The sequence below is a fragment of the Hylobates moloch genome, unplaced genomic scaffold, assembly GCF_009828535.3.
Source record: "Hylobates moloch isolate HMO894 unplaced genomic scaffold, HMol_V3 SCAFFOLD_11, whole genome shotgun sequence".
Lineage (NCBI taxonomy): Eukaryota > Metazoa > Chordata > Mammalia > Primates > Hylobatidae > Hylobates > Hylobates moloch.
The window spans coordinates 39,354,270-39,381,629 of record NW_026652286.1 but is presented as its reverse complement, the minus strand read 5'-3'; the positions used below and the strand labels follow the sequence as shown (position 1 = coordinate 39,381,629).

Sequence of the window (27,360 nt, the reverse complement as noted above, 5' to 3'; positions counted from 1 at the left end):
TGCCTTTTTAATTTTTTCTGAGTTTGTATTCCTCAGATCAAATATTGCTCCTTCAGTGAATTCTTTCCTGACTTTCCAAGCCAAATGAGGTACTTAAACTGCCGTAATCCTTGTGCTTTATATGGCTTTCCATTGGGGAGATTATCATGTTGAATTACAACTTGTTTTCAATAATCAATCTCCCACCAGCCCAAGTTCCTTGGAGGGCAGGGGACTTGTCTTTTAATCTTTGTAATCTAGGACCAATCTCAATGCAGTAGGTGCTCGGGAACTATCTGCTGGATGAACCACTGGGTTCCAGTACCAGCTCTGGCACACCAAACCATGTCACTGCACCTCTCTGGAACAAAGTTTTTGTTCATCTGTAAAATCAGAAGGTTCTAAAGTCACATGTAAGCCAAACTAAACTTGAAGAAAAAAAAGGGGGGAGGAGCAGCAGCAGTAACACCTAAGAATAGTAAGGCAATTCGAATAATTTTTAAATGTAGTTTTTAAAGTACTGTGAAACCACTCTGTATGATACTATAATGGTGGATAAATGACATTATGCATTTGTCAAAACCCCAAGAGTGAATCCTAATATAAGCTACGGACTTTGGGTGACAATGATATGTCAATGCAATATATCAATCTAGTGGGGAATTTTGATAGTGGGGCAGGTTGTGCATATGTGGGAGCAGGGCAGTATATAGAAAATCTCTCTACCTTCTGCTCAGTTTTGCTGTGAATCTAAAACTGCTTTAAAATAAAGTCTAAAAACACAAAAAATGCCTAGAACATACAGATTCTAATGTTATGATTAATAGATGTTTTGGGGAACTTCACCTTTACCATTGATTTGTCTACTTTTGATTTTATAACATTAGCTTCTCTTGAAACCGTTGAATAAAAAATGTTCATAATTTCATCTTCGTTCATATTTCTAATTAAAACATATCTACAAAGAAAGTTAAAAAGGAAACATTTTTAACTAAAAATTAAATCTTCTACATTAGCAGGTGTTATTTATATGACTATAAATCTGGAATACAATTACCCTTAAACAAAAGTGACATCAGTATTCATGGGGTCAATGAGCTGGATAACCCTCTTCTTACCATTATTGTGAAGATATGCTATAGCTGATGTGAGACTTTGAATGATCCACCTTGTCTCATTCTCTGAGAAATGCCCTTTCCTATCCAGAATTTCTTTGAGTTCTCCATCCTCACAAAGCTCCATCACAAGGTACATTTTCTGACATTATATATATAAAAGAGAGAGAGCAAATTATATATCTGGGGATCTTTAAAATGTTATATATCACATATACAATCACAGTCATAATCATTAATTTATTCATTCAAAAGTATTATCTATTATGTACAAGATACCATACTGGATACTAGAGAAACAAAAAGGTAAAGACATAGTCTTTATCCCCAAGAAGCTCACAAATATAGTTATCATTACAGTATCATGTGATAAGTGCTAATGGCCCCAAATGCCATGGAGTTACAGAAGAGGGACAGCCTCTGTCTAAAGAATGCCCCTTGAGAAGAAATATTAAGGCCAGTTCTGGATGTCTGAATAGGGATTTATAGATAGAGAATGTGGGAAAGAATAGGCAGAGCACATCGTATTTACAAAGACTCCAAAGCTTGAAACAGCACTGTCTATTAAAAGAATAATCTCAGTGTTAACAACATGGAGAACTTGGTAGGGTGGAGAAGAATGAAGTAGTGAGGAGTGAGGCTAGAAAGAACAGGTTGGGGCCGGGTTGTAAAGAGTTCTGGATATCATGATAAGGAGTATGGATTATTTTTCCCATATGCAATAAGGAGCCACTGAAGATTTTTAAGCTAGTGCCAGGGTTGCGGGGTGCACGTGTATGATATTACCAACTGTGCATTTCTAAATGAACACTCTAGCAGTGTAGAACAGGGCTCAACAAACCTTTGCTATAGAGACCAGACCCAATAGCAAATATTATTGGCTTTGCAGGCCATGGAGTCTCTTTCACAACTACTCAGTGTTGTTGCTGTAGCAGGAGAAAGCAGCCATAAACAACACAACAAAGCTTTACTTCTAGACTTGAAAATTTCAGGTTTATAGAATTTTTACATGACATGAAATATTACTCTTTTACATTTTTGCAACCATTTGGAAATGTAGAAACTTAGCTTATGGGCCATTAAAAACAAAACAAAACAGGCAGCAGGCCCAATGTGGCTCTCAAATTGTAGTATGCTGACTTTTGTTTACAGAGGGTAGATGTGAGGCATAGAATCGAGAAAAGAAGGAGGAAATGAAAAGATTTAAAAATACCAACAAGAAAGAAACGGTGGGACTTAGTGACTAATTGGGTGTGAGTGGTAAGAAGTCATAGGTGAAATGCCTCTTCCATATTTGCTGTTCATGTAGGGGCATATTAAAATCACTTTAGGTATTCCAACAGCCAAGTCATCTATCGAGTCAAAAAAGATTCACAGTCAACTAAAAAGCAAGTCTTTTTCATACATATTTCTATTCAAACACAGGGTACCCATTATGTCTCCATTATAACCTATGCTGCTAGATTTTTGTTGTTTTTGAGATCTTGAGGTCTGATTTTGTTCTTATAAGCACTGTTAGTGCAACTTCTGTGTTCAATCAGTAAGTATGAAAACAGGAAGCGCAGGTTAACATCCTTTCTTCCTATAGCGCAATTCAGATTCACTGAATCTCAGGCAGTTTTAGAACTTCAAAAGTAACTGCAAAATCTAACACATAAATGAGCTTTTGAACTGGACCATATTTTTTCCATTGACAGGACTGTACAGTTCACTGGTACATAAAATGATAAGTGAACTATTTGGAAGGAAAGGTTGGATTAGCAGTACTTGAAATATAAATTGGTCAATTTTAAATATATAAGTTGGTCAAAGTTATATAAGTTAAAACTGTTTTATAATTATTAGAAACAATTGTGTAGACCTGAAGAACATTTAGACTCACAAGAAACCACAGCATAGTCAGACTGGATGATCAGTACCACGGCACAACCAATCAGGTGGCAATTTCTATTAATACTTAAGTTAGCTTCAATAGAAAGTCTACATGCTTGTGGGTATTTATGAGGCAGAGGGGGTCAGACCTGACCTACATGAATTAAGGGAAAGCAATATATTGGAAAAATCACAGCTGATGGTTTCCTCTGCCTTCAAACTTACTCTAGATTTAGACTCCTGCTTGTGCCCATAACGGAGTAACAAAGACCAGACTTATCTTCCCACCTGAAACAACTTAAGAACTGGGCAAAATATATAAAACAATAATTTTTAGACATTAAACATCAGCCAGCACAGGGTAGTTATTCCTGAGAGAGAGGAAATACATGAGGCAGTCCCCAAGATTATTCTAGCTTGCTGTCTAGGGAGTTTCCAGACCACAGAAGAGGGAGAGGGAATCCAAGCAGAGCCTAGCAGTCTCCATGAGTAGAGGGTATGGAGCTGGAAGCCCAGGAAGGCCAAGACAACTAAAGTACACAGGACAGAGCATCAAAGAGGAGAATGCTGTAGAGAGAGAAATCTCCAGAGATTTGCAGAGGACCCCCTCAATTCTTCAGAAGAGTATGAATCAACACATGTGTATGAGGAAAATACCCAAAGCTGGGGGGAAAATATGCAAAAGGGGCACAGGGAACAATCACTGGAGCTTACACACAGCCAGGAACAGTTGTGTTCCCATGAGCCGGAGGTAAACCTCGTAATTCATGGAGCACTGGGGAGAGCCCCTCAGTAACAGGAAAAAATTAGTCCTGAAAATTGCTTTGGTGCCACCTAAAGAAGCTTAAAGCAAGCTTCAAAAAGTATCATACTGTTTCCAAGTGACTTACCTATATCCTAGAATAAAGCTTAAGAATAATCATTAGAATATTAAAATATCTAGCATCCAACAAGGTAACATTCACAACATCTGGCATCCGGCCAAAAATTAATAGGCATATAAAGCAGCAGGAAAATAGAGCCCATAATGAAGGGGGGAAAAAACAATAAACTGAAACTGACCTAGAAATGACACCCATGATAAAATTAGTAGAAAAGGACATTAAAACAGTTATAACTCTATTCAAGAAGACTGAGCATGTTAAGTAGACACACGGATAAAATATATATATATATATTTTTTTTTAAAAACCAAATCAAATTTCCACTGGAAGAGATTAACAACACATACAATACTACACAGACAGATTACTGAATTTGAAGACAACAACAGAAACTATACAAAATGAAACAAGGAGATAAAAAAATGATTTAAAAAATGAACAGAGCATCAGTGAACTGTGGACAATATCAAGCAATCTAACTTGGAGACCACAAAGTGGGGTGAGGGGAAGGCAAATACAAATGTGAGGAAATAATAGCTCCCAATTTCCTAAATTTGATGAAAACCATAAACTCACAGGTCCATGAACCCCGAACACAAAAAAAACCATGAAGAAAATGCTATCAAGGCACATTATAATCAAATGGCTTAAAGCTGATGATAATGAACAAAACTATTCTAAGAAGATTTGGGGATAAAAGAAATCACAAGTCTAAGACTGAAAAGGGCGGAGACTTTGGGCATCATAGCCATATACTGCTCTCATAAAGGATAACTGTGGTCTTTAATTGTTATCAAGCACCCCCAATGAATCAAGCATAAGGCACAACCCAAATTGACTATTACTACCTTAGAGACTGGCCTAGGAGACAAAGAACAATAGCTACCATTTAATGAGAGAGATGCTTTATACCAATTGTCTCATTTAATCCTTCAACAGCAACCAAGTGAGGTCAACACTGTTATCAAGCCCATTTTACAGATAAGGAAACTGCGATATGGGTAAGCTGAATAACTTGTCCATGGTCTCATGGATAACTAAGAAGTGGTGGAGCCAGGATTCAAATGCACAGGCAATATGATTCCACAGTCCATATGCCTAATCTGTACATTATTACTCTTCTAAGAGAAAACACCCAAGCCCACAAGCATTAAACAATCTGGAGGCAGAATGGCAAATAATCCAGGCTTCTGAACAACTCTAAATAAAAATTACAGGTGGCCGGGCGCGGTGGCTCACGCTTGTAATCCCAGCACTTTGGGAGGCCGAGGTGGGCGGATCACAAGGTCAGGAGATCGAGACCACGGTGAAACCCCGTCTCTACTAAAAAATACAAAAAATTAGCCGGGCGTGGTGGCGGGCGCCTGTAGTCCCAGCTACTCGGAGAGGCTGAGGCAGGAGAATGGCTTGAACCCGGGAGGCGGAGCTTGCAGTGAGCCGAGACTGCGCCACTGCAAGCCCCCCTGGGGGGAAAAAAAGCAAAACCCCGTACAAAAAATGGGCCATTAAAAAAAAAAAATTACAGGTAAAGAGAAGAATGATAGCATCTAGGGAAATATAAAGATAAAACACATCAGTAAGACACAGATGAAAAAATATCTCCTACAAACTCCAGTGAAAAATATACCTATACCAATTTGATTATGTAGTTAACTTTGCAAAATTATGAAAATATTCCAATAAACTTTAATGGAGAAACTAAGGATCAAAGCAAAAGGAAAGGCACCTCTAAGAAAGTTCTAATCACCACTTGGTTGTGCAAGAAGTTGCTATAATTTTAAACATTTGTTTTCAACATGCCACCCAGAACATATTACTGAAGACATCAATCTAATCATCAGACATCTAATTATACAATCAATAATAAAAGTCCTCCAGAATGTTCTCATCAATCTCCAGTGACGGACTCATGCCAAGGACATGAGCAACTGTGCCCCAAAGGGATTACTTCAGAATGGAATGATATTCATTTTGTAATAATAACAACTTTCAAAATGCAGCACCTAATAGAGGTTTACCTTTGGCGTTTCAAATACTTGTTCCAGATGTATGATGTGTTCATGTTTTACACTTTTCAGAATGTTCACCTCTCGTTCAAGTAACTTCACAGCAGAGCTTCCAGCCTTAATCAATGAAGAAACACAGATTTCACATAATGAAAATCACTCCTACATTCCTCGATAGAAAAGTTATTTTATGTTTTCCTACTTTTTTTCCTGTAACTTCATATTTGAAGTGAATTCATACATTTTTTGAGATGTTTCTTTTTCAAATGATATCATGCCATTTATTCCCGTGATGAGATTAAATTATGCCCCTTCTTTCCTTTGTCCAATTTTAAGTTACATATAATTTGGCCTCAAGCCACATCTGTTTCTTGAATTGTTTCTATAACTTAGCTACAACATGGTATCTGTCCCCTCACAAAACTACTAAAATTACTCCAACTTTTAATATGCTTTTTGGTATTTCCTTTAAAAATATGTTGATCCCTTGATGTTAGCATAATAAAAACAAAATCTACTTCCAAGGACATAAATTGGGGGAGAAAAAAACAAAAAGTTTTTCTTTGTTTTGCTGTTGCCTTGTTTTGATTTGATTATATATATATATATGAAAAAATAATAGGCAATGAGATTCTACACTCGGCTCTGCACTGTGTTATTTCCTGGCCTGCCTGGTTAACTGAGGGAGAAACAGAGAGAGAGATGGAAAGAGAGAGAGAGAGAGACAGAGACAGAGAGAGAGAGAGATCTTGCCTTCAGATGTCAGATGTCTCCTAACATCTAACACTCAGCATGCAGATAGCAAAAGGTAAAGTCAGTAACACTCCAAGGAGCACAAGGACTTCATTCGAGTGTAGGTAATTGATAATCTACAATGTCCTCTATCTCAGAAATTCTAGAAGGGCTTTCTCCACCCTCACCATCACTGCCCTGCCAAATCATCACCCCTATTGATCTTGAAATTGTCATTATTTGAGGATACGCATTGTCCTCATTTATGGGTTTTATTTCTAATAAAAAATCTCCCTGCAAGGGATAAAAAAGGTCCTATTCCTCCATCTCCCATCCACCTGATTTGGGAGAGTACATAATGGTTCTTAAGGGAGTGGAAATGAATTAGTCATAAGGCAAATTTTGCCTAATTAAAATTTTACCTAGTGTCATTCCAGCTTCCAATTACCTTTGCTCCTCAACCTTTAGCATCTCAGGAGTGGGTGGGACACTGCCCATCATACTATGCTCCACCCAAGGATTAAGTCACATTTAAAGGTTAACCTAGAGCAGCAGTCCCCGACCTTTTTGGTACCAGGGACCGATTTAATGGAAAACAATTTTTCGACGAACCAGGGTTGCGGGAGAGGACATGGTTTCAGAGTGAAACTGTTCTACCTCAGATCATCAGGCATTAGTTGGATTCTCATAAGGAGCATGCAGCATAGATCCCTTGCATATACAGTTCACAGTAGAGTTTGCGCTCCTATGAGAATCTAATGCTGCTGCTGATCTGACAGGAGGCAGAGATCAGGTGGTGATGCTCACTCGCCTGCTGCTCATCTCCTGGTGTGCAGCCTGGTTCCTAACAGGCCATGGACAGGTACCGGTCCAAGACCTGGGGGTTGGGGACCCTTGACCTAAAGGATCAAGAGAAATCGTGACTGTGAGGAGTGAATTTTTGTCTAGACTAAATATGGAAAGTTACCTCAATTTCTCCTAATATCCATCTCAATGCTGTTTCTCACCCCTTCCCAAATGGCTTGGCCTGAATATAACACAATATTACACTATTCACTTCATATACTGACTATATAGTTTTATCTTACTATTTTATGGTCTTAAACACTCTCAACATCAATATAAATATGAAAGATTATTAATTCCTGAAGTTGCAAGTAGGTATGGTAGTTATATAACCCAAAAACTGAACCCCTAACCCTACCTAACACCAAAGAAGCAAAGGAAATAACATCTTAGGTAGCACTTAGGATGCTACCTATAGTTCTAAAGAATTCTAAAGATTTCTAGAAAGGCTCTTAATCCCTTTATTAAGATTGATATGTTACCTTACTAAACATTAGGGGCAAATGGTATGTAATTTGCTACAGTTTGTTTTAAATAATACATAAAACCTACCATTTTGTTTTTTAAATGTGATATTTATCATCACAAATCCTAGGGGAAAACACCATAACGTTGTTTGGTTTTTCCCAGGCACAGAAATGAAAAAGGTTGATGAAATGATCAGATGTAAAGTCTGAGGTTTTAGATTTTATTATCAAGAGAAGCTCAGTCGTTCCCCAGTTCAAGAGGAAATCTAGTGAGGAGTGCAGCAGATAAAAGAGTATAGCAGTAGATAGTCGAAGCAAAAAGTGGTTCAACGTGAAACAGCAGGCAGGATGAATAAACAGAACTAGCGAACAGTGAGGAAATGAAAGGAAAGGATAGGAGAAAAGTATATCAAAACAACATCAGGAGAGAGTATCTGCACTTCTAGCTAAGATATCGCTAGCCCACAGCCCTATGCCTACAGAACACTGAGAACCAGCCCTTATCTTCAGCATACTCTGGTAAAATTTACCTATTTTTGTTATGTTGGTTATGTTATTCCTTCCATTTGTTTTTTCCAGGCAGCACTTGCCCACCTGAGTTCAGAAACTAGTCCCTTTCCAGGAGGCTAGAGAAATGCCATGCTTCTCCAGGGGATCAGCCCAGGCCTGGGACCTCGGGGTGAGAGGCAGCTTGTGTTAGTGTGAAAAGCTGTACTGTCCACACCCACCCTGCACTAACACTGTGCCCTCAGTAGGATGCTGCTAATGAGCCTTACCTTTTCTTTGTTCACTTTTTTAATTGCCCACTTCATTTCTGTTTCCTTGTCTGTCGCTTCAATGACCATTCCAAAGCTCCCTTTTCCCAATATTCTTCCAAAGGTATAGATTTCCTGGAGAAAAAAAAAGAGTTCTTTGTCTCTCTATGCCATTCATCAGCTATTAAAAATGAACATACAATACTGACAGATACTCACCCAAGGGAAAAGAGATTCCACTCCAAGTTAAAATCAAATAGAAGACACTATATATTTGCTTCAATATTAATAAACACATCTTAATTAACCAAAAATAAGCGTTGATGAGTTTTATTAAGTGTCCTTTGGAGGAAAACCATAAAAATCCTAATGGTGAAATGTGGAAAAACTAAAAAGTATAAAAATGAATCTCTTTCAAACTATAACATATTAATGAAATATCTTCATAAGAAAAAGGAGAAAAGGAGTATTTATTTATATATATATATACACACACTTAGATATAAAATATACTCACTCCAAAACATCCCAAATTTCTGAGAGCTATACTACAAAATCAACACATAATAACTACTGAACAAATGTTTCCTTATTTAACAACTAATGCTTTTCCTTTATCTTATTAAAAATCACTTTTGTTTTATTCCTTTTGCTTTAAAAAAAAGCAATATGTGACAAAAATTTCAACACAGATCAGCACTGAGAAAAAAATAACCACTATCCATAAAACCATCATCCAAACCAAGAATCCATCCTCTTATCATCTAACTTCTGCTTACAAAGAAAGAATACATTGGTTTTGCCAACATCATCATCGTGGTTTGCATTGTAAATAATAAACAGCTAACTCATTTACACTTTCATTTCTTGTAAATTTGGTTTTGCAGGAGTCAGTCTCCCTGATCCAAATCAACTCCAGGGAATTAACAAGAGTTTCTGGACCCATCGTGCATAGGAACCAGAACATGGGAGGGCAGCTGAACTAATGCCACTAGGTAATGCCCTGGTTGGGTCAGCTAGTCAAAGCCTTCCATAGAAATGCCACTCTCAAAATGCCACTCTCTCTCTCTCTGTGTGATCACTTTCACATTCACCATGTGTATTAGTCCGTTTTCATGCTGCTGATAAACACATACCTGAGACTGGGCAATTTACAAACGAAAGAGGTTTATTGGACTTACAGTTCTACATGACTGGGGAAGCTTCACAATCATGGCAGAAGGCAAGGAAGAGCATGTCACATCTTACATGGATGGAAGCAGGCAAAGAGAGGGCTTGTAAACAGAAACTCCCGTTTTTAAAACCATCAGATCTCGTGAGACCCATTCACTATCATGAGAACAACATGGAAAAGACCCACTGCCGTGATTCAATCATCTCCCACTGGTTCCTTCCCATGACACGTGGGAATTATGGGAGCTACAAGATGAAATTTGGGTGGGGACATAGAGCCAAACCATATCATTCCAACTCTGGCCCTTCCCAAATCTCCTATGTTCACATTTCAAAACCAGTCATGCCTTCCCGACAGTCCCCCAAAGTCTCAACTCATTTCAGCATTAACTCAAAAGTCAACATCTGAGACAAGGTAAGTCCCTTCTGCCTACGAGCCTGTAAAATCAAAAGGAAGTTAGTTACTTCCTAGATACAATGAGGATATAGGCATTGGGTAAATATAGCCATTACAAATGGGAGAAATTGGCCAAAACAAAAAGGCTACAGGCCAAATGCAAGTCCAAAATCCAGTGGGGCAGTCAAATCTTAAAGCTCCAAAATGATCTACTTTGACTCCATGTCTCACATCCAGGTCACGCTGATTCAAGAGGTAGGTTCCCATAGTCTTGGGCAGCTCTGCCCCTGTAGCTTTGCAAGGTACAGCCTCCCTCCTGGCTGCTTTCACAGGCTGACATTGAGTGCCTGTGGCCTTTCCAGGTGCATGGTGCAAGCTGTTGGTGGATCTACTATTCTAGGGTCTGGAGAATGGTGGCCCTCTTCTCACAGTTCCACTAGGCAGTGCCCCAGTAGGGACTCTGTGTGGGGGCTCCCACCCCATATTTCCCTTCTGCACTGCCCTAGAAGAGGTTCTCCCTGAGGATCCTGCCCCTGCAGCAAACTACTGCCTGCGCATCCAGGCGTTTCCATGTATCTTCTGAAATCTAGGCAGAGGTTCCCAAACCCTAATTCTTCACTTCTGTGCACTCACAGACTCAACACCACATGAAAGCAGCCAAGGCTTGAGGCTTGCACCCTCTGAGGCCACGGCCCGAGCTCTATGTTGGGCCCTTTCAGCCATGGCTGGCGTGGCTAGGATGCAGGGCACCAAGTCTCTAGACTGCACACAGCATGAGAATCCTGGGCCCGGCAAACGAAACCACTTTTTCCTCCTAGTACTCTGGGTGATGGGAGGGGCTCCTACAACGTCCTCACTTCTCTCCCCTTCACAACACTGAAAACAGGGCCTTGCTCTGGATTAGGCTTTGGCTTAAGGAATGTTGTGCTTGGTTTGATCTTTTCTAAAATCAAACTTTCTCCATATCAGCAGTAAGGCTGTTTTGCTTATCATTCATGTGTCCACTGGAATAGCACTTTTAATTTCATTCAACAACTTTTCTTTTGCATTAAAAACTTGGTTAAATGGTGCAAGAGGCCTAGCTTTCAGCCTATCTTGGCTTTCAACATGCCCTCCTCATTAGGCTTAATCATTTCTGGCTTTTGATTTAAAGTGAAAGACATGTGACTCTTCCTTTCACTTAAAACACTGCAGAGTTATTAATTGTCCTAATTTTAATATTGTCTCCCAGGGACTAGGAAGGGCCAAGGAGAGGGAGAGAGATGGAAGAATCGTCAGTCACTGGAGCAATCAGAACACACACAACACTTATTGCCATCTTATATGGGTGCAATTTGTGACACCCCCAAACAAGTACAATAGTAACATCAAAAATCACTGATCACAGATCACAACAGATATAATAATGAAGAAAAAGTTTGAAATACTGTGAGAATTACCAAAATGTGACACAAAGGCACAAAATGAGCACATGCTGTTGGAAAAATGGCACCAACAGACTTGCTTGACACAGTTGCCAAAACTTCAAATTTGGAAAAAACGCAAGATCTTCAGAGTGCAATAAATCAAAGCATGATATGATGAATTATGCCTATATTTTGTAAAGTGAGTTAAATCTCAACTAAAATGGTAATTTACCCTTTTCTCATTTACAAAATAATCTCTTCATAACCATTTCCCCAATTTTTCTTGTTCTTTAAAAGTTAAACTTTCATTTTCTCTCTAAATAGAACCACAATTTGAAGACAGTATTCAATACTGTTTAAACAGGAATTCTAAAATGAGAAACGGCCAACTAGTTTTTTATAAACTAATCACTTTCTTCAACTAACTGCTTTGATATTAACACAGTGATGAAGGAAAACAGTTTCTTATTTCTAATAATTGTGTAAGGATGTTATTAAAATGATAATGTAGATCTATTTTCACTGACACAGAAGAAGTCCATAACATAGTGTACAGTGTGAAAAGCATACAAGATAAGATTTCATTATGATAATGTGTGTATGAGGAGGTGCTTACATGGATATCTGTGAAAATGTTCATCTAAATATTAAAAGTAGTTATATAAGGGTAACAGAATTGTGGATGCTTGTAATTTCCTTCTTTATACTCTTCTGAAATGTTTAAAATATTTAAAATGAGCGTATTTTATGGGGGAATAGAAGCTTCAACTTCAACTATACCAAGTTAAAGTTACTTCTTTAAAATATGTATATATATATTTGAAATATCCCCTAATTTAAAACAGGAAAAATGTTAAAGAAAAATAAAATAAAACTAGTACATGCATAGAAAAAGTGAAGGTAAAAATTTTTAAATTGGTTATATCTGGTTGATAATTTTTATTTTCTCCACACTTATATTTGCCTAATTTTTCACAATGAACACATTTTGCTTTTATAAAAGCTCTTAAGACTAAATTTATTATTTATTTATTTTATTGTTTTTGGAGACAAGGTCTCACTCTGTCACCCAAGCTAGAATGCAGTGATATGATCATAGCTCACTGCAGCCTCAAACTTCTGGCTCAAGTGATACTCACATCTCAGCACCCCCACAGTAGCCAGGACTATAGCCGCATGCCTCTATACCCTGCTAATTTTTTAAAAAAATTTTGTAGAGAAGGAGTTTTGCTATGTTGCCCAGTCTGGTCTCAAACTCTTGGCCTCAAGTGATCCTCCTTCCTCAGCCTTTCAAAATGCTGGGATTACAGGCATGAGCCATCATGCCTGGCCCAAGACTAAATTTAAAACTTAGTAAATTTGTGTGTGTGTGTCAGAGTTTTTCAGGCCAGGCAGCTTTTCTAATCACTTCAAGTAAGTTGTCAAATATCTTTTAAAACAAGTTTTGACATCAGGCTTGATCATTTCTAGCTTTTGATTTAAAGTGAAAGACATGCAACTCTCCCTTTCACTTGAACCATTGTAGGATTATTAATTGGCCTAATTTCAATATTTTTGTGTATCAGGGACTAGGGAGGCCCAAGGAAAGGGAGAGAGATGAAGAGTGGTCAGTCAGCTGAACAATCAGAATATCTACATTTATTAAGTATACCATCTTATATGGGTGTAATTTGTGATGCCCCAAAGCAATTTAAATGGTAACATTAACACAATTTTCTTCTTGTTGTGGTTGTTCTTATTGCAGTTTCTTTAATGTTAAAAACACATATTTTAATTTTTTTATTGTTCTAATATTTAATTCATATTTTATATAATAATTTGAATCCTGGAAAAATAATATTGGTATTTATCCAATCTCAGGATGGAAAAGATGGAGGAGCTCATGAGGGAGATTCTGGCCTCACTATCAAGGAAGTGAACAGCCAAACTAAAATCATCTGGTCCATCTCTGCATCATGAAAAGGTCTAAACAAAGACTCCACTATTGCTTTCAGCAACGGCCAACACCTGAAGATGAAACTATCCTCATTTTATCTAATGAAAATGTTCTCCACTTTAATTAAAATCCACTTGGTCCTCCATAAACAGAAAATAATTAATCTGTATTTTCTTTAGTAAAAATGTTAACATACTTGAAAATGATACGTTTCCTCTTTTCTTTACTTCCTTTCCTTAGAGATTTATTTTTAAATCATTTTTTCCATTAACCATTGACTTAGAAGAAACCTGAAAGTTGACAGTAGCTTAATTTGCTTTCTATATACCTCAATAGCAGCTCCACTCTCAATCCTTATGTGAGGAACTTTTCCTTCTGTAAAGTTGCCCCGACCCCATTGTTGTTGAGATGCTTTTCTCTCTACATTTGAGGTTCTTGAGGGCTGGGACCAAAAAAAAAAATTAAAAAAAAAAAAACAACTTTAAGATGCAATATTCTTGGTTGACAAATAATCCTAATTTAGATAATCTGATAACACTTTAACGTGTGCCATGTTTACTATGCACAAGATTGTTTACTGTCTTTTTCAAATTCTAAGCCCTATGCAATTCACTGGCTCATTAGGCTAAGGGAGACCTTAAGAAGATATTCAATCCAATCCCCTGAATCCAGGAAAGTCTACATGATAACCAGCATAGCAGATTCATCAAAGCTTATCTAGTGATTCTCTGAAATCACAGAAAGCAACTTTATAGCTTTCTCAATCACTCTCCTTTCACAATTTAACAACCATATCAAATAGCTTATACATAAATTATTGGCCACTCAAAAATATGCTCTGAGTGAAAATAACATAGTAACAACTCACTCAGAGACATCCATATGGCAGTAACGATACGATAATACAAATCAGAAATAACAGTCAAGGGAGAACATATGAAGAAGGTAAAATTTTGAGGAATGGGAACCTGACTTTTCTTGGGCTTACTGCTCTGTCTCCAAAGTTGTGCTGTATCAACCACAATTTCACACTCTGCCTATTCTGTATAAAGATGAATATGGCTGGGCACGGTAGCTCATGCCTGTAATCCCAGCACTTTGGGAGGCCAAGGTGGGTGGATCACCTGAGGTCAGGAGTTCGAGACCAGCCTGACCAACATGGAGAAACCCCCTCTCTACTAAAAATACAAAAAATTAGCTGGGCATGGTGGCGCATGCCTGTAATCTCAGCTACTCAGGAGGCTGAGCTAGGAAAATCACTTGAACCTAGGAGGCAGAGGTTGCAGTGAGCTGAGATCGTGCCATTGCACTCCAGCCTGGGCAACAAGAGCAAAACTCCATCTCAAAAAAAAAAAAAAAAGATGAATACATCGAAATCAGTACAATTGGGTAGCCATAGATTATTTGTAACTAATGCAAGCTGATTTTGTAAAGCATAGTTGATAGTCCACCTAGACAACCAAAACTTAAATAACAAAGCCATAACCACCCTTTACTTAACCACAACCATAAATCTAATTCTCCATCAGTTGAAGAAAATACTCAAAAATTCAGATTTAATTCAACTTGAAAACCAATTCATTTCTGTATAAACCATTAAAAAAACAAGTTGGGATAACGTGTTTAATTACTTCGTGTCCTGAGAAATAATTAATTTGGGCAGTGGTTTGAAACATCATATAACAAGTTACCAACCAAATTTACTCACCTCTTCAGTGAGAAAGAAATGTTTAATAGTTACGAAGGCAATGAATTAGCTAACAAGAACTCATGGGATATGGATGAAGCTAGGAGTGCCATTAGGGAATGGGATGTCAACTTGTGCTTATATGTGGAATCTTTGATATTTACCAAATCTTTCCCAGAGGTTATATCTCTGTTGATATTTTTTTCTTTTTTTCTCTCCAGTGAAATTAAAGATTCTGCACTACCGATGCTTGACGTCTGTGACATTTCCACCACCAAAACTGGAGGAACCCTTGTTTTGCTGGAACATATACAAAGTACATCTTTCTGAGAAGCAGATGAACAGTCGGGGCATTTTGTGGATTTTTTATCTAAGCCACTATCAGCCATTTGTTTAACTCTGCAACAAAAGCAACTTTAAAAATGTTTCCACTGTTTGAGGAAGAAAACCAGACCAAAAAGGATAAGGTAGTTGATGGTGAAAACTAATTTCGAACTGGTGAAGTCGTTAGGTTAAGGATGCACTAGATACATATTCACACGTGAGAGCTGCAGAAAGAAAAGAAATAACCATTTAGAGAAATTCTTATCCTATTACCATCCCAGAAATCAAAGAAAAGCTAGCAACTAGCACTAGAAGCATCCTGTATAGACATGAAAAGGACAAAACAGGACCATAAAACTGGTGAAAAGCATAGTCTAAAACAGCATCTTATCAAACTGCAGTAGTGGGTTATGAAATCCATTTTGTGGGTTGATATCACTTTTTAAAAATAAAGTAGAATCAAATAGATAATATTTAGCATACCTCCTTGGAAATTGCTGTGAAACTTTTAATTGGACAGACATATATGTATAGAGTGTGTGTGTGCGTGTGTACTTGATCACAGTATGAAATGTATTTCTTAATGTGGGTTGTGGTTTTTAAGAAGGCTTAAAATATTGGTGTTAAACATACATTACTATGGTTTCAAATTTTAAACTTTAATCTATTTATTATTAGAGCAAATTCCTATTACATACTTTACAAAGGAGTGAATAATTCGATTTTTAGAAAACTAGTTAATCCTAAAAGTTTAAGTATCCTCATAAGTATCCTCATTTTTATATTGAGCAAAAATAAAAATGAGTGGGTGCTATTTTTCCCTGAGTCTAAAATAAGTATGGCAGCATTTTACTTAACTAGGACCATTGGCAGCTGCATGGTGGCAAGTTGGAAAGATCTCAGTTGAGGAGGAAGAAAAATACACTCTGCAGTACATATAAAGGAGTACCTTGAGAAACTTCCAGAAGTAATTGGGTGTACATTATTATGGTTTTATGCTATACCATTTCAGATAGTCTTTAAAAGTAGATTTTGTAGTCATAGATTGATAAAGCTGAGGATATATGCAATATACTGTTATCCTTTGAACTGGAATAAACTTGACTAGAATAGGAAATTAAATATATTTATTTCATTAAAGAAATACCTGGTTTTCTAGTCAGGAAGCTGTGCTGACTTTTATCAAATCCTTATCTATTGTGATTGGCAGGAAAATCTGCCAGGCTCATAGGATTTTATAAAAGACATTGCTAGTAGTTTACCTAAAAGTTGTCCTCTCATTCTTTCTTACTAACAGAATCCTGATCTTCTTTGGGGCAGCAATGTGCTCATTAACATCCTACATTTCCAGGCTTCTCTTTCAGATTAGGGGTAGCCATGTGACTTATGGCCATTAAGCTTAATAGAATGCAGGCAAAGCTGCACTTAAAAGAAAATTTATACTCTTAAACCTTTATTAAAATCAGAGGAGAAAGGATAAAAACATACTAAGTGCGCAGTCAAATCTAAAAGATAGTAAAACATAATTAAAGAGCAAGATTAAGAAACAGAAATGACAAAGAAATTTTGTTGAATTTTGCCTATAAGGTTCCAAATGTACTCTTCACTGCCTCTCAGCTTTCGTATCTCCTGTCTCTCAGATACAGTAGCCTCTTGCTGCTCCTCTAATATGCCAAGTATACTCCCTTCTCAAGGCTTTGCCCTCTGCTTCCTCTGCCTGGGATGCTCTTCCCTCAAACATTCACACGGTCTGCTCCCGCGCTTCACTATGGCTTCTGCTCATTTGAAAGGCTTTCCTAACCACCTCATCTAAAACAACAAGCCCATGCCCTCTCCCCCCTTACCTTGCTTTATTTTTCTTCATGCCACTTATCATTTCACTCAGGAAGTTTCAAAGCAGAGTCCTCTCCTACTTTTATTGAACAGATGATTCTCATATAAATGGTTTCAGAGCACGCAAAGCCATCCAGTTCATTTTATTCACTTAAAATAACCAAAATCTGACCATAGTAGTATTCCCCAAAAGGGGGACTTACAGGTCAATCTCATTTGTAAATAGATTTTAAAATCCCAAACGCTGTACTTACATTTACCCCAGGTAATGTATATAGTATAAGATTATTAAATAGAATAGATAAGTCTGTCCAATAAATATGACCTTTCATCAAAGTGGTGGGAAAAAAATTTCTGGGGGGAGGGGAGAGGGATAGCATTAGGAGATATACCTAATGCTAAATGACGAGTTAATGGGTGCAGCACACCAACATGGCACATGGATACATATGTAACAAACCTGCACATTGTGCACATGTACCCTAAAACTTAAAGTACAATAATAAAAAAAAATTTCTATTGTGATTAAAACTCATAATGGAGAGTATGGGGACAGGCACATTAAAAGTGCCCTCCAGATGGGCAGAGGAAGAAAAGAATGCAACTGATGCCACTCAAAATACACACACACACACACACACACACACACACACATACACACATTTCTTATAAACACTTAACCTGGTTTTTCAAGAATATGTAGCAAGACAAAGAAAATTCAGAATGTACCTGTGTCACTTTCCAAAATGATTTAACTTCAGGCCTAGAAGAAAATGTTTTGCATTTCAGGTTAAATATAAAACCTATAACCATCAATGACTCAGAGCAGTGGAGTAGATCTGCAAATAATAGGCTTTCTGTTTGGCAAAAATAGCGCTTTCTCTCTGAGGGTGTAGAGAAGTCCCATGTCAGATGTGTAAAACATCATTTTTTGCATACATTAAGAATACTGATTTTATGGTACTTTTTATAAGAAATTGTAAGAAGTGTTTGTAACGTACAGGTTTATTTAACTGCAGCTGAGTTCCTTCATGATAAACAGTACTCCTAAAAGCATACTTACCATATCCTTCAAGGTTTACAAATATATATATTCACAAATTTTCAACGGAATCTTTAAATATTAAAATTTTCATTTTAAGATAGATTTTGGGGGATCTAAAAACAGCTATTCTTTTCTTAGCTTTGTTCAGAAAGCATTTCCTTTAATTTTCATCAATGTTTCAATAAGTCATTATCATATCACTGACATTGTCATAGACTTCTGAGTACTTTCTCGCTCCAGTCTTCTAATTTATCAGTTGCCTTAGAAGTACTTGGTAGCTATACGCATAAAGCATAGGAATTCTTTCTATTACTCACTGAGAAGTTTCATTTTTGCTCTCCAGTCTACCAAGCCCTATATTTGCCAAAATAATGTTCTACTTTCTTACCACAGCAATTCTAAAATGACAGGTTGAATAGCTGCATGCAAAATTTCTTGACAAGAATTAGATTTCAAATTTAACTTCTTTTTGGCTGGCTGAATTCTAATTATTTTAGCTTAAACAAAAACCATAGAACAAATGTTTACTCACATTTATTTCTTTCTCATTTATGAATTGATCTGAAAGATATGTTACTAAAACAAGTCTACTATTTCACAGGACAAATGATGTCACTCATATTTTAGAGGCTTAAAATTAATCAAGTATTGCAAACTTATGTAAACACAAAGATTAATAGCTCTTTTTCTATAGAATCATGGAATTATGTTTAAACAGGACTTTAGATATAAAAATATGTATTACAAAACCAAAGAATCATCTAATACAATAATGTTTCTTTGTGTCTCCAAAGATTGGACATACATAGGTACTAGACATAATATAAGCAAATAAAATAAGTTCAAATTATGTCAGTATCTAACTAACAAATGAGCCTTCCTTTGGCTAAAGGTTTTCATTTTATTTTTAGAACTAAGGCAAGTCAATAAAACAATTCTGATAATGAAAATCTCTGGGCTTTTATTTAATCATAAAAAGGTCTCTTACATATTGACCCTAGAAGATACACTTACAGCAATTTCCTCAAGAAAATGAACACAAGAATGGTTTTATAACATATAACTAGCTATAATTTTCTTCTCCAAAAGCAATTTTTTTAGTTTTCTTTGCTAAGACTGTGTCTACAAGAAACCTAAATAGTCGGCCCGGCGCGGTGGCTCACGCTTGTAATCCCAGCACTTTGGGAGGCCGAGGCGGGCGGATCACGAGGTCAGGAGATCGAGACCACAGTGAAACCACGTCTCTACTAAAAATACAAAAAAAAAAAATTAGCCGCGGGTGGTGGCGGGCGCCTGTAGTCCCAGCTACATGGAGAGGCTGAAGCAGGAGAATGGCGTGAACTCGGGAGGCGGAGCTTGCAGTGAGCCCAGATCATGCCACTGCACTCCAGCCTGGGTGACAGAGCGAGACTCCATCTCAAAAAACAAAAACAAAAACAAAAACAAAACAACAACAAAAAACAAAACAAGAAACCTAAATAGTCAGTTCAGTCAAAAATGTGTTTTATTCAAGTAAAGGGAAAAAAAAAACTTATGAATTGTCTGACATTCTGTAGACCAAGCCAAATGACTAACTGCTTTAGTAACATGTTTACAAAGCCTAAAGAAGGGCCCAATGAGTTTTCTAGATGATATTGCTATATTTTAACAAAGACTAGCACTTGTTTATTATTTTCATTAAGGGCATGATTAAGAAAATGAGTCTGTATTGTCTTATAAAAGGATTTACAGCATATTTAAAATTCACATTATTTCAGAATTTTTAAAAATGTTTGATTGATGTGTGCTATTAACTTTTCCTTTCTATTTTAATTTGCATGATGTTCCTCACTGATTAAGCTGTAATACGGAAGGACAGTCTTAAATGTGGCCCCTATACTGACAGTTAAAAGCGAGAGCAGAGGCCGGGTGAGGTGGCTCACGCCTGTAATCCCAGCACTCTGGCAGGCCGAGGCGGGTGGATCACGAGGTCAGATCGAGACCATCCTGGCCAACATCCTGACCAACCTGGGGTTTTAGCAGAGAAACCCCATCTCTACTAAAAATACAAAAATTAGCTGGGTGTGGTGGCATGCGCCTGTAATCCCAACTACTAGGGAGGTTGAGGCAGGAGAATCGCTTAAACCCAGAAGGCGGAGATTGCAGGGAGCCAAGATCATGCCACTGCACTCCAGCCTGGCAACAGAGCTGGACTCCGTCTCAAAAAAAAAAAAAAAAAAAAAAAGCGAGAACAGAAATTGCAGTTCAGAGACAGTGGATAAACCAGGAAACCCTCTCTCTGATTCTTCCCTGTTGATATCAGTCTTTTCTCCCTCTCCACTATAAGCAACCAGAAGCTAGCCAGGCACAGTGGTTCATGCCTATAACCCCAACACTTTGGGAGGTGGAGGCAGGCCAATCACTTGCGGTCAGGAGTTCGAGATCAGCCTGGCCAACATGGTGAAACCCCATCTCTACAAAAAATACAAAAATTAGCCAGTCATGGTGGTGTGCTCCTGTAGTCCCAGCTACTCAGGAGGCTGAGGTTGGAAAATCGTTTGAACCCAGGAGGCAGAGGTTGCAGTGAGCTGAGATTGCACCATTGCACTCTAGCCTGGGTGACAGGGTGAGACTCTGTTTCAAAAAAAATAACGAATAAAAAAATAAGCAACCAGAAGCCAAGGACCTTTCTTCAGCACAGGCCCTTCCTTGTACATAATAGGCACTCAATGAAAATTTCTGAGTGTTGATTTTGTGGAAAAGAGCCAGAATCACAAATCATTTAGTTAGAAAAACAGGCAGGAATATTGGAAAAGTCGTCAAAGAAATGAGGGGATCACATGGAGAAGAGATATCTCAAACGGAATGTGAGAGCTCTCTTCACATTTCTGAAGAGGATTAGGCATATGGGATTAGACTTCTGTGTGATTTGAAGAGACGGTGGGTGCCAATTTCCATCTAATATAAAGGGCTTCCTGACATTTACAGCTGTCAAAGATAAAAGGAAAGACTGTCTCAGTGACTACAAGTGTTTGAGTAGAGGCTGGAGCATCAGTTGGAAGAAGGTAAGCAATGGGGGAATTTAAGAACAGACTAGGACGTATTGAGGTTCCTTCTAGCCCTAAAATTATATGAAGATGAATCACTCCCAACGATCATCTGAGATGTAGCAGACATTTAAAGGAACAGAAGTGGCAGTGTTCCTCACCTCCACTGTGGAGATTTCAATATTATAATGGGGATCCAGATCAGACCAAACCAGTTACAGCCCTAAAATTCACCTCAGTCAACATGAACTCCACCTGGAACAGAGCAGCATTATTGGAATTTACCCTGGGGTGGGGAAGGGCGTAGTGAGATGCAGGGAGGAGATGAGCCAGAAGGCTGGATGTGCTGAGAAGTAGTGGCCCTGCCTAGAAAAGAAAAAGATAAAAAATAGAAGAAAAAATATTGTAAGAAAAAGGAAATAATCCCTCCTTCCCCTTCATGCAATCAGAGAATAGGTCTAAGAGTGAGCAAGGGGGCCCGCATGTAGCTAAGGCAGTCAAAAAATTCAATGTTGCCAATAGATTCTTGAAGAAGTAAAACCGCTCTAAGGATCCAAACAGGAAGGCTCTGCTGTGCTCCATCCAGGAAGCTGAAAAGAAAATAGTCTCCTCATACTCAGGAATCTTAATCCAATAAGCAAAAGATCAGTAAGATCAGGAATTCGATAGTAAAATCTGGGAAGTCTGCTAGCTTTGACTATCAAGCACCAATTAAAACTTTTTCACTAATAAATATATTAATGTAAAATTCCACAGTCAGAGTGCCTGTCCTCTACATCAAACATTCTCAAGAGTACCGAGAGAGAGGAGCTGTCCAAAAGCCAGCAACTTTCCAGGAAACTACGTAGTTAGCTGAGGAAATGTGTGATGTAATGCTCTGACTTGGATGTTTCATTCCACATGAGGAAAGGAACTCTGATCCTCAAGATCACGTTCAAGGGTTGAAAGCACAATTGAAGGGTCCAGGCAACTTTCCCCTTATAGCCAGACCTCTGCAAACTTGACAACTCCAAACAGTCTACAACAAGACACCAACAACAGATTCCAAAATCCCTGTCTTCAAGTTTTAGCAGAAATAATATTAATTTAATAAAACAGAAACAACAACAAAAATTACTCTGAACTGTGAGCCCCTCCAGGGCAGGAACCATGTCCTATTTACACTGCCATTTATGTCCAGCAAAAGGCATCCATTAAGCAAGGATTATTGATTGAAAGTCATTAACTGATTGATGGAAACAGTGTTTTGGAGCTTACAAATATAATATACAAGGCAAGTACCCAGTGTAAGGCAGACAATGACTCGACATGTAAAAGAAGACTGAATGTATCTGTGAAGTCTCCAAGGCCAAAAACTGCACCTCCACCACAATGCAGCCCTCACTCCATCTTGTAGCTTTTCTTTTGGAGCAAAACGTTAAAACCCCTACACCTAGCCTGACTCCAATCAGGCTAAATTTCCACCAGATTCTGAAAGGCTTCCTATCAGACAAGATGCTATAAGTGCACCCCCATCTTATGTTCTAGACAACATTTTTGGTTTTCAGGAGTCTAGAAAGATATAAACACGTTAAGTATTTATTTTGGCGATGGACCATATTGTCAAACCCAAAGGGCTTCTGCTGGCCTTACCTACTCCCCAACATCTATAGGCATTGGTCATAATAAACCTTATTATTAATATCTTCATATTCAACAAAAGATCAATATTTTTGCAGACAGAGTAACTAACAATAACTGGTTTGTTTTTCTTTCATAATAAAACGTGTAAATCATAGCTAAGACCAAAAAGACTCATGAGAGACATAAGATAACTTTCCAGGCTCCCCAGCCATATAATTTCAAGTTAAGAATGCTTGTTTTCTGGGAGAGCCTGTTTCCTTTGATCCCAGTGATGAGCCACTTATCCACAGCACACAAATCCTAGACTCATAGCCAGAACAAAAGCATTTAGAATGTCATAGCTGAGGAATAAATGTGCCATGGCTGTTAAATTCAGCAAAACAGGAAAGAAGAGAAGAATGAATCTGGCAGCAGAACTACCCAATAAGAAAAGGCACTTAATGGCAAGTTTTCTATAAGTCTGACCAGTAAGAGCATCTAGAGGGCAGTTAGGAGTCCAGCAAAGAGCATCAGAGGTCCAAGAGAACAGGCCAAATGAGAATCTAGCCATCTAATAGTTTATGTATATATCCAGCACACACTTTAATACCTGTGATATACTAAGGACTGAATTACAGATAAAGAGATTATGAAGGCATAGGCTTCACTCATAATGATTATGATAATGATAATAAATATGAACAAAGTATAAAAGTGATACAAAAGATGGGGTGGCCCAGGCAGTAACATGATCCAGTTGGACACATAGAATTTTTAGAATGAGAGACACCAGGGTTTGAATTCCACTCCTATCGCTTATTAGCTCAGTTCCCCTATATGTAAAGCAAAGGTAACAGCAGTAACTATCTTTTCTATTTTTATTTTATTTTTTTTTTTTTTTGAGACAGAGTCTTGATCTGTCACCCAGGCTGGAGTGCAGTGGCGTGATCTCGGCTCACTGCAAGCTCTGCCTCCCGGGTTCACGCCATTCTCCTGCCTCAGCCTCCTGAGTAGCTGGGACTATAGGTGCCCACCACCACGCCCAACTAATTTTTTTGTATTTTTAGTAGAGACGGGGATTTCACCATGTTAGCCAGGATGGTCTCGATCTCCTGACCTCGTGATACGCCTGCCTTGGCCTCCCAAAGTGCTGGGATTATAGGCGTGAGCCAACGCACCCGGCCAGCAGCAACTATCTTATGTAATTGTTGTGAGGACTAACTAGATAACACTTGTAAAGTTTCTAGTACTTTGTCTGACACATATTATTGCTTTAAAAATCATTATTACTCACTTGCTGAGGGAAAGTTTCATGGGGCAGGTAATACTCAAACTAAGCCGTAAGGAATGAGTCAGAGTTCAGCTGTGAACAAGTCAAGGAAAGGTTCTCCAAGTAGAGACACCAGCACATGCAAGGGCCCAGAACCTGTGGTTCCAGATGAATGGAAGGAGGTGGTTTCCATCTGAAGGCAAGAACAATAGGAGAGAGAAAGTCAAGTCTCTCTCCTGGGATGAGAAGTGGGAAGAAGCACTTTCAGAAAAGATTCGGGTTAAATAAGAGTATTTTCACTGAAGAATAGGCACAAAAGATGGATGGGGTGGAGTGGGACATGAGGCTCTTATACTGAAGAGATGCAAAAAAAAAAAAGGCTACTGTAATGGAATAGTCTTAGGTGGGCACTTCCAAAACTGACCCTAATCAGCCACAGGTTTTAGTGAACAGAGAGTGACCACCAAATTCAACACTAACTCTTCAGCAAGCAATTGAAACTCTGCAATGGAGGGGGCACAGGGCATCAATGTCTGCTGAAAATATAAACTATAAAGCTAAAAAGTTATCAAGAATAGGCTCCAGCCAGTACAATCAATCAAAATCTACTGCCGTACGAACATATTAGAATTTAGTGACAAACTCACTATAGTCAGTGTTTCAATGTGACAGAATAAACGGCTTATTTCTAATGAGTGCCAAAATTACAAAAAATACCAAAGGATGCTTCTCACTATAACTTCCACAATGAAATATTAAGTTCTTTATTTTATACATATATACACACAAATGCTCCTACTCCAAATTCAGTACTATTGTCAAAAAGCTACATCAATTTTAAGAAATAGAACATGAATGTTCTACCATTTGAGAGTCTAAAGACCCCAAGTTTCTAAACAGTTACTGAACATTAAAATCTCAAAAGTCTTCTGACACAGTTTTACATCTATTTTTCATGTACACAAACTTTAAATGAAATGTTTGTACTCATGCTAAAGCAGAAAGAACCTAAGCTTTACTGTCAGACCAACACTCAAATTCCTCCCTAGTAACCTATCTTGTCTCAGCCCCCACATATGCAATGTATATAGATGGTGTGTATATATCTGAATGGCAGATTTGTTTTAGGGATAAGGTATCATGTATGTAAAGTCCTGATATGTTTTAAGCTCCTAATAAATGGAGGCTTTATTACTGCTGTGCAACTGTCAAACCCCGATGCATGACAGCATCAGAAAATTATTTTAGCAGTCATAATCTCTCAACCTAATGCTCCAAATATTGTTCTACATGGATTCTAAGATACAAATTGCCATATAATTAGCTCATAGTTAGCTTAAAATACAACCTTATGGGAGCTTGCTCTAGATATTGGCAGCTGAGTTGTAAAGGGAATGGCTTGATGGAACAGCCTACGAGAAAACTTGTCATGCTAAATTCTGAATGCTACAAGGCACCCAGATACCGCATTTATAAGAATTGTATAATTTAAATATATAAATGCTGAATAGCAAAGAGAACATTTTAATTTAGCCAAGACCAAAGTCTATCAAATAAAAATTACTTGTCTATATTATACCTTAACAACTGATTGAGAAGGAAGAGTATATATATGATTAGGTTTTCAGAGAAAGGAGGCATCTGTATCCACAGATTTATTTATTTGGTGAGTTTTTGAAACCTTGCAATGGAACTATAAAAACAGTGTGATTAAAATCGATAGAGCACATCAATTGGTGATTCTGTTGCCCAAGAAAAGGCAATAAGCCTTAGGCATGTTATTAGTAGATTATACAATTTCACTGACAGGTTCAAGATTTTTAAAGGCAACTGAGAAGAGAGAGGATTTCTCTTTTGGAGCCAAGGGATTTTTCTCTTCTAAAAGGAAATCACCATGTCCCTTTAAAAATGAAGATTAAAAATGTCTTCTGCAACATTTGAAAAAATAATATTGTTTTCCTTTATTTCCTAAAATAAAAATACATTGATGATTCTGATTAAAATTAAACTGAAAGCTACTTTTGTTGAACAATACTGTATCCAACCACATATCCGTTTAACAAATACCAGAATAATTTGGGAAGTAGAGGTTATAAGTTTATTATTTCCAAAAAGTCCATGCAGAAGAATATAAAGTCTAAAAATATGAGTTTCCAGACCTCTTCTGCAAAAATTATAAGTGACGGCTGGGCGCGGTGGCTCACGCCTGTAATCCCAGCACTTTGGGAGGCCAAGGAGGGCGGATCACGAGGTCAGGAGATCGAGACCATCCTGGCTAACACAGTGAAACCCCGTCTCTACTAAAAATACAAAAAATTAGCCGGGCAAGGTGGCGGGTGCCTGTAGTCCCAGCTACTCGGGAGGCTGAGGCAGGAGAATGGTGTGAACCCCGGGGGGCGGAGCCTGCAGTGAGCCGAGATCACGCCATTGCACTCCAGCCTGGGCGACAGCGAGACTCTGTCTCAAAAAAAAAAAAAAAAAAAAATTATAAGTGACTCTCTTTTCATGTATTAGTGATAAAATTATATACTTTTACACAGGCCTTTAAATTCAAAGAATGTTGTTTCAAAGCACACTTTTTAACGAGATAACAAAAGTCATGTAGACATAAACTTGTCTTATTAAAAAGTGACCAAGTCAAACTGAACCTAAAATCAGCAGGACTTTAGTCAGATATTCCACTATACTACAAACAGAAAATTGCAAAAATGTTCTATTGGTTGCTTTATCGTGAAAAGTCCAGAGTAGAAACATCTTTGTGTAGCCTGGGAAAACTAACAGCAACAATTTCATGTAGCTTTATGCTTATAACAGAAAAGAAAAAGTTGACTATAAAGTTGACCAGTTTAATCACTGAATCTCAATAGGAAATACAAGGCTAGGCTCACAGAAATAAATAAGTTGACTCAGTCATTGGCTGTATAGCTTTTGCCAAATGAACAGTAAACTCTACTTAGTGGAGCTTAAGTCATTAGACTTAAATCAGGCATAATTTTTCAAAGAAA

General features: G+C 37.8%; 1 protein-coding gene across 15 annotated transcripts in view; it reads right to left on the bottom strand.

Moving 5' to 3' along the window:
• STK33 (serine/threonine kinase 33) overlaps positions 1–27,360 on the bottom strand; it is a 239,263-nt gene that overhangs the window by 65,215 nt on the left and 146,688 nt on the right. For 8 of the 15 annotated variants that reach the window (XM_058446623.1, XM_058446626.1, XM_058446624.1 and 5 more), the window contains 5 exons: positions 15,420–15,803; positions 13,897–14,010; positions 8,678–8,791; positions 5,869–5,973; positions 1,098–1,236 (listed from right to left, as the gene is read on the bottom strand). In XM_058446623.1, coding sequence (XP_058302606.1) covers positions 1,098–1,236; positions 5,869–5,973; positions 8,678–8,791; positions 13,897–14,010; positions 15,420–15,644 — 697 coding nt within the window. In that variant the 5' untranslated portion in view covers positions 15,645–15,803. The remainder of the gene's footprint in view (positions 1–1,097; positions 1,237–5,868; positions 5,974–8,677; positions 8,792–13,896; positions 14,011–15,419; positions 15,804–27,360) is intronic. The other 7 variants (XM_058446629.1, XM_058446628.1, XM_058446627.1 and 4 more) reach the window with 2 other exon arrangements.